Here is an 8,832-nt window from a genome sequence, read left to right as displayed (position 1 = left end):
TTATTCTGATTATAATAACCATAAGGAGTTTTGTTCTGGGTGTTGTCATGATTAAACCTTAAATTGTTAATGTTTCGCTGGTTACTATAACTATTGTTTTGCTGTCTTGCCTTGTAGTTGAAATGTGTTTGTCCATTTCCACTAGAGTTTGGCTCGCTATGTTTTCTCTGAGTAGTAGGGAAACTATTTGCGAAATTAGCCCTCATGTTGTTGCTTTCCAATTCCTTAACTATGACCATTGTATTTGGTAGATCAGGTAGATTCATTGAGAAAATAGTATCTGAAATTTGGCCGTTGAGGCCGGTCTTCCTGTGTTTCTCATTCATTTACGATGTTATAGGTTTGTTTCTATTGGTCATAGGTTTTAGGTCATAATAGTTTTATTAATTAGCAGAGTTAACATTCTATTAACTGTACCATAATAATCCATTATGGATAATTTTCCCTCACTCAATACACTTAATTCCTGTTCAATAATGTGAATTGCTCGTTTGTCGCTAAAGACGAAGTCAAGTCTGGCAATTATGGCATCGACATTTAATACAGTACCGTTATGGGTTAAGGCGTCGTTTGCCATTCCTGTTATTTTGTTTCGTAATATAGATAAAGCAGAAAAAATCGTTCATTCCCTCTGGCATATTGCCCAATGGCTATTTTTGCCGATTTTCTCCAGCTTACATATTTATCCTCTTCACCTTTATATTCCCTAACAGATTTGATGATCTCATAAAATGTGTCGCATATTATATTTGGATCTACAATCTCTATCTGATAATCCTCAACCGATTTCATTTTGTGAGAAAGCTGCGATCTCCTCCTCTAATGGATTTAATTCTAAATTTACAATTTGCTTAATTAAATCTCCTACATTTAACATGGTATGGTTTGTTATTGCCTGATGGCTTGTATTTTCTTATGGCTGATTCATGTAGAGCCTTTTATTTGCTCCAATCTGGCTTGTTAAAGGTACTGACATTTTGAGTTTTTCGAAATTTGAAATTAACTCTTCCACTTTGTATATTTATATTTCCATTCTTACAAATTTTTTATATAATAATAATAATAAAAAATATATGATAATAACAATAAAAAAAATGGTATCGCTCACGAATCGTCCTTATTTTTTTTCTTCTCGTTGTTATTTTGCCTGTTGGGGTCGTCCTTATCCTGAATGATTTTGAAGATTTTTATACCCGTTACTCGTAGAGTAAAAGGGTATACTAGATTCGTTGAAAAGTATGTAACAGATAGAAGGAAGCTTTTGCGACCCTATAAAGTATATATATTCTTGATCAGGATCAATAACGAAGTCGATTGAGCCATGTCCGTCTGTCCGTCCGTCCGTCCGTCCGTCCGTCCGTCCGTCCGTCCGTCCGTCCGTCCGTCCGTCCGTATGAACGCTGAGATCTCAGGAACTATAGCAGATACAAATCTGAGATTAGGCATGAAGATTCTTGAGGTCCCGGGACAGCGCAAGTTTATTACAGCATCCTGCCACGCCCACTCTAACGCCCACAAATCGCAAAAAACTAAAATTGCTGAAATCTCAGGAACTATTGTAGATGGAAAGTTGAAATTCAGAAAGTATACTCTTTAGATGACAGCGCATCTTATAGTGCTACTACTATCCGGCCACACCCACCCATACGCCCACAAGGCTCAAAAGACGGTTTTCGGATTTTCTAGAAAAGCTGATATCTCGGTAACTATAAGAGATAGAAAGTTCGGATCAAGCATGTATGTTTCTATGATGCTCCCAATGCGAATTGTTTTTTTCCGATCACGCCACGCCTACTCTAACGCCCACAAAACCCGAAAAACCAAAAATGCAAAAATCTCGAAAACTATAAAAGCTACACAATTTTGCTTAGGAACTCGTATTTAAGAGATGCGTCTGCAACTTGCCACGAAGTTGCATCCGGCCACGCCCACTCTAACGCCCACAAACCGCGGAAAACTGTGGAGTCTATAATATTATTATGAATGCCTTTGTTTGACCTTGTGTAACTTTTTTCTGTTAATATCTATCGAGTTACAAAAGATTTTTCAAATCGGAACATTATTTCGCTATTTATGAAGAAATTAAGGTTATAAGGCTCCACATGGGCAGTGACGTCACTATAAGCATACTCAACATACTTCCTCTGACAATAGGTGGCGCCTTGTGAATTTCCACTAGCAAAATTAATATTTTAAAATTGTGTAAAACAGTAACGGGTATCTTATAGTCGCGGCACTCGACTATAGCGTTTCCTCTTGTTTTTTATGTTTTGATTTAAAACATTTGTTTAATTTAACTGTTTTTTACAATGTTTATTTTTTGATGAAATATTTTGTCACTTTTTGATTTTTATATTGTCCGAGCAGTGAATTTATGTTACGATCACTATTTTGTAATTTGAGATTTTAAGGGGATTATTTCAATAATTATTTTCCACCTTAGTTTTTTTGATCAACACAAACTTTTTATTTTTTGCCGGTTGTTTAGAGTTTAAGGGGATTATTACATTTATTAATTTCCACCTTATTTTTATCAACACAGGCTTTATTTATTCGTCGGTTGTATCGGGTTTTTGGCTGCGCCTTTTTTCACTTTAAAACTTTTTTCACCTTAAAACTTTTTTGTTTTTATTTTAAAGCTTTTTTTTTAGAATTTTTTTTTTAAATCGCATGGACCACGTTGGACGCCAATTAAGTTTCTCACTAGTGATTTAATTAAAAAAATGTATTTTTATTTCTTAATCACTTAATCACTTTACAATTTTTCAATAGGTCGAACTTAGTCTATTTACTGCTCGTTTACTTTATCTTGATAAGCACTACTCCTCGATTCGGATCTAAAAACGGACTCTCGATCTCTAGTTCAATGATTAATAATCAAACCTCGGCTTAAGAGAATTTATCACCAAAAAGTTGATAAAGGGAATGGCTCAAGAGAGTCGGAAAATAGGATGATGCAATTTGCCAATTAAATTTAAAGTCCAATCTTGGCCGGAAATTGGTGTTTACATAGCGGAGTTTAGGGACCGCTTTGGGGATCTTTTTGATTACGTTAGCGGACTCGGGGCTGGCTTTGGGGATCTTTTTGATTACGTTAGCGGACTCGGAGCTCGCTTTGGGGATCTTTTGTTTACGTTAGCGGACTGGATGTTTACAGCATCCGTTTGATATGGGCTGCGTGAAATTGATCTGGGTGGAAATGATTCGGAGGCCTGGTTGACAGAAATAGCTGACCACGGATTTATCTCGGGTCTGTCAGAGTTATTTGGAAATTGGCTCTCGGCTCAAAGTTGCTTATAAATTGGGTAAGAGCACCTAAATAATGTGTCATATAACTTGCATGTCCATATATTTCCATACATTTTCTGCCTCCAATTTCAGGAAATAAATAAATGAAAAAATTAAGTTGAAATAAAATCTGTTTGAAAAAAGTTGATTGTGTCGCCTAAATTCTCAACCTCGCCGCCTCAGTAGCCGAGTTGTGTTTTTTTTGGTGCTGTTTTTTTTCCTTTGGGGTGAACTACGTACAGGGTGCCGACGGCATACCCGGCTGCGTAACACACAATTAAAAAAAATCAATTAATTTTGAAAATAGTTAGGAATTCAAAATCTACGTACGAGCCACATTTATATAAATATACACATATAGATCGCCATCAATTCTTTTCCGAACGATCACGTTTTTTCCGGTAATTGTTCATTTTCCGTGCCTCTAGCGCAGCTTCTACTCCGCATCAGGCAACATCCGCCTACAATCTCGACAAACCTCGCTACTTCTGGGTTGGTTTTGGTTCCTGAAGTTTTTTTCACATTCGATTTGTGCCGCACACGACCTTCCTTTCGACATCGGTGCCGGTAGTGCCCACTAGTTCTTTGTGATCGCAATCCATCCGCGATCTCACCGTTCTCATCACATCAGTAAAACTGGCCACCGCTTCGAACGAGGCCCCTATTGCGCAAGTCAGTCGCCAAGCGCTGACCAGCTAATTGATTTTTGAAAATGCCCACGGGAGACGACAAAAATCCGCGTCCGATCCCAGCCATCAGTTTGGACAGATCTCAATCCGCAACTCCGCGGACGCCTCTTTTGAAGCCTAAGGCGACCAGGGCCATTCCAAGGGCAAAGAGTGACGAAAACGTCAATACAATCCCCGATCCTTCACAGAGGCAGACTCGCTCCGTTGTAAAAATGGCTCAAAGTGCGGTCGAAGTGGCGCTGAAAAAGTTTATCGCCACAACAGATCGAATTAGCCAATATGAGGCTAACATAAATACCCCGGGCGCCCTAGAAACGGAAATAGTCTCCCAATACATGTGCGAAGTCCATCGAGACCAAATTCGGGTACTCTGGGAGGAGGTGGAGATGTGCTATGAGAGCTGCTCCGATTTGCTAGCCGTGTCCGACGACAATTCGGCCACCTCAACAGTGCTGAAATCGAAGTACACCTACTGTTACTCCGTATATTCGAGGTGTATTGCCCAGCTTCGGGAGAAAATTGCCTCCCAATCCACTCAGGCTTCCGTCAATGTCCACACGCCCGCGTCTACAGGCTGCCGGTTACCTCCAGTGGATATTGAGGCCTTTACGGGTGATTATCTTCGGTGGCCCACCTTTAGAGACTTGTTTACGACCATTTACATCCAAAACACGCGGCTCACCCCGGTAGAGAAGTTGTTCCACTTGCTGTCCAAAACAAGTGGTGACGCACACGCCATTGTTGCTAAGGCTCCGCTTACCCATGAGGGGTTTGTCGCAGCGTGGCAAAGCCTCACAGAGCCGGCGGCTATTGGTCAATAGCCAGTTGAAGATCCTTTTCAACCTCCAGTCTATTTCTCAAGAGTCCGGGGTCGCGCTGAGGGAGCTGCAAGCCACCATTTAGAGTTGTCTGACAGTCTTAGAAAAGTCCGCCATCAAAGTTGAGGCTTGGGACTGTCTCCTGGTATTTATGATTTCCTCAAAGCTCCCCAAAGTCACACATTCTATGTGGGAGCAATCCGTACATAATAAGGCCGAAATTCCAACATGGAAGAAATTAGATAACTTCCTTACAGAGGCCATCGACGACGTCAGGCCTAGTGGCTTCAGGAACGAGCACTGATAGACTCAGGGTCCGAAGCGACTTTCATAACTGAACGACTGTTCAACCTTGTCAAGCTTCCCTTCAAGACGATTCAAGCCCAAGTGTCCGGTCTTAATCAGACCATTCCCGCGCAGTCTACTAAATTGTGCCATTTCTCCATTCGGTCGCCGTCTAGACCCGGGCTACAATTAGAGACTGCGGCTTACGTTCTTCCGCAGTTGGCAGGAAATCTGCCATCATATCCGATTCCGCGGGATCGTCTCAAGGGGCTGCCCGACATTCCCCTGGCGGACCCTAACTTCTTTGAAAGCTCCCAAGTCGTTGTGTTAATAGGAGCTGACATTCTTCCGTCCATTCTCCTCGGTAATACCAGGGCTAACATCTGCGGGTCGCTTCTCGGTCTGGAAACTATTTTTGGATGGGTGCTGACAGGCCCATTATCTTCAGCCAACCCTCGCAGCGTGTCCGTTTTTTCCACACGAGTTGCCCGTAGCCTCGGTGACTTGCTGGATCAGCTCCTCACCAAATTTTGGGAGGTGGAAGATGTGCCCACACAGATCAATTCGGAATCGGATTCATTTTGCGAGCACAATTTTGTCCAGACAACGAGAAGAGACGAGTGTGGCAAGTACGTTGTGATGCTCCCCTTACGCGACCCTGAGCAGAAGGGTTCCGAGCTATCGGTTTCGCGGTCCTTTGCTCTTGCTTAGTTCGTGCGTAGTGAGCAGCGCCTGAAGAGGGAGTCGCCCCTTAAGGCCCGCTATGACTCGGTAATCCAGGAATACATCGACTTAGGCCACATGACCGAGGTCTCTCCCACGAGCAGTTCCGCTACCTACTATCTTTCACATCATGCCGTCTTCAAGCCCGAAAGCACGACCACCAAGGTGCGGGTAGTCTTCAATGCTTCGAGCCCTTCCGCAAACGGGACCAGTCTGAACGACATTCTTTACGCGGGCCCGGTCTTACAATCCGACCTGACGATTCAAATCCTAAAGTGGCGGTACTTTAGTTTTGTCTTCAACGCCAACATCGAGAAGATGTATCGGCAAATTTGGGTAGACCCCAAGCATACTTCGCTCCAACGTATTTTGTTTCGCAATCCCGATGGGGAGATCCGCGACTACGAATTAAAAACGGTGTCAATTGTGCCCCGTTCCTAGCGATCCGTGTCCTGCAACAACTCGCTGACGACGAAGAGTTGAAGTACCCGCCGGCAAGCCAAATTATCCGGCATTTTATGTACGTTGATGACGTTCTCGCGGGGCCAGACTCCAAAACCGAAGCCCAAGTTGTGATTCGGGAGCTAAAGGGCGCCCTAGAGTCGGCAGGGTTTCCACTTAGGAAATGGACGTCGAATAGCAAGGCGATCCTGGCCGACATTCCGAGCGACCACCTCCTTCGTGCTGATTTCCTCGACATCGATGCAGAGAGCACGGCCAAGACACTCGGCGTACGGTGGAAAGCGACGAGTGATGAGTTTTTTTTTGTTCCGCCAGAGTTGACTTCCGGCTCGTCCTTCACGAAGCGCCAAGTCCTTTCCCAAATTGCCAAATTGTTCGATCCAGCAGGTTGGCTCGCTCCTTTCATTGTCCGGGCGAAAAAGTGAACCTGTTGACTGCAAAGATTCGAGTGGCCCCAATTAAAACGGTGTCGCTCCCTCGGCTAGAGCTGTGCGGTGCCTTGTTGTTGTCCGAGATGGCCACCACCGTTCTGCCAAAGATGCCCCATACTGTTGGACGGACTCGACTATTGTCCTCGCGTGGCTGCAGAAACCAGCGTGTCAGTGGACAACGTTCGTGGCCAACCGGGTAGCCAAGATCGCCCAGTTCACCGACGTGCAGAAATGGGCACATGTCCGCTCCGAGCAGAACCCTGCGGACCTCGCCAGCCGGGGCGTAGCTCTCCAAGACCTTGCGGATAACCAGTTGTGGTGGCATGGTCCTGGCTGGCTGTAACGGCCTCGCAGCGAGTGGCCCACTCAAGGCAACGATGCCCCTGTGACTGAACTCGAGAAGCGAGCAGTCAAGGTCCATGTCGCGAAGGTTCCCCCCGAAGATCTCCTTAAACGTTTTTCCACACTCGACAAGGCATTGCGAGTCCTTGCCTATGCTTATCGCTTCATCTAGCGCGCGCGGAAGATACGATCTCCGTTCGAAGAGCACCTGACAGCTAATGAGATTACGTCGGCTGAACGTCTTCTAGTTTCCGTCACTCAGCGCAGACACTTCGCCTCTGAAATGGGCTGCTTAAGCGAAAAGCGTCCAGTATCAGCATCCAGTCCGATTCAAAATCTGAACCCCTTCATGGATTCGCAAGGCCTTATGAGTGCCTGCGGCCGGGTCACGTCCTCTGAACTTCTCCAATATGACGAACGGCATCCGATAATCCTTCCATACGACTGCCATCTATCTCGACTCCTTGTTCAATTTACGCATCGCATCACGCTGCACGGTGGCAATCAGCTGATGATCCGCCTGATTCGGGCCAAATTCTGGATTCCAAGGGTGAGGAAGTTGGTCAAGTCCGTCGTCTATGCTTGTAAAGTATGTGTCATCCACAAGAAGAAGTTGCAGACGCAACTCATGGGAGAGCTTCCGAAGGAACGGACGTCCTTCTCGGATTATGCCGGTCCTTTCGAGATAAAGAACTATACGGGGCGACCCTGCCTCATCACAAAGGGGTATGTGTTGGTTTTTGTGTGCTTCTCCACTAAGGCCATCCATTTAGAGCCTACGTCGGACCTTACGACCGAGAAATTTCTGGCTGCTTTCGCTCGGTTCGTTTCCCGGAGAGGATGCCCCAGTCAAGTGCAGTCGGACAACGGGAAGACCTTTGTGGGGGCAGCTGCCCTACTATCTCGCGATTGTCTCCAGAGCCTAAAGGGGGCTGTGACCGGTGCCTACAGTCACCAACAGCTTCTTTGGCATTTCATTCCTCCGGGAGCCCCCCACATGGGGGCCCTGTGGGAGGCAGGCGTCAAGAGCTTCAAGACCTTGTTCTACACCTTTGAGGAGCTGGATACTACGTCAATTATTAATCGCTGGCAGCACCTGAAGGCTCTTCAACAGCAATTTCGGCTGCGATGGAAGGAAGAGTACCTCAAGGAGCTCCATAAAAGGAACAATTGGTGAGCCCCTACGAGGAATCTCCGCGTTGGAGGTGTGGTGGTCATCAAGGAGGACAACCTTCCGTCCAATGAGTAGCGATTAGGCAGGATTGACGTGGTGTATCCAGGATCCGATGGCCATGTCCGCGTGATCGACATCCGCATCGCTCGAGGGCTCGTCAAGCGGCCCGTTGCTAAGGTCGTTCTTCTTCCGATGGACGCGTCTGCCTGCCCACAATAATTATGCGTTTCTTCCGTTCCAATGTCCCTGTCCATTGTGCTGTCTCGTAGCTCTGCCCGTAGTTCCAAGTCGAACTTCACACCAATTCTGATAACGCTGTTTTATTTCTTCATCATAGTTCCGACAGTCATATTCAGCACGATGTCGCCACGTCCACGCAGCGCCCAGTCACTGGAGAGCATATGTACTCGAGGTACACAGTCCTACCGATGCCGAGTCTGCAGTGGGATCCATCCTTTAAAGAAATGTCGGCGCTTTCTACGTCTCAGTGCCGAGAAGCGGCTCCGGGCGGTTCTCGTGAACCGGTATTGCTCCAGCTGCCTGGCTCGGCGCCAACCGCGTCAAGAGGAGCACCGGTCACGGAACGCGGGAGACAGTACACGGAGTGTCTCAGCTGGCGC

At 45.9% G+C, this 8,832-nt stretch overlaps 1 protein-coding gene across 1 annotated transcript; it reads left to right on the top strand.

The window, feature by feature from the left end:
- Positions 1-7,321: 7,321 nt before the first annotated feature.
- On the top strand, positions 7,322-8,215 carry LOC121529817. Its single transcript, XM_041817813.1, has one exon. It carries the CDS (start codon positions 7,322-7,324, stop codon positions 8,213-8,215), a length of 894 nt encoding a protein of 297 aa, XP_041673747.1.
- The last annotated feature ends 617 nt before the right edge of the window (positions 8,216-8,832 follow it).

The sequence above is a fragment of the Drosophila eugracilis genome, unplaced genomic scaffold (assembly GCF_018153835.1).
Source record: "Drosophila eugracilis isolate 14026-0451.02 unplaced genomic scaffold, ASM1815383v1 contig_1904, whole genome shotgun sequence".
Taxonomy (NCBI): domain Eukaryota; kingdom Metazoa; phylum Arthropoda; class Insecta; order Diptera; family Drosophilidae; genus Drosophila; species Drosophila eugracilis.
This window is presented reverse-complemented; position numbering and strand designations above follow the sequence as displayed.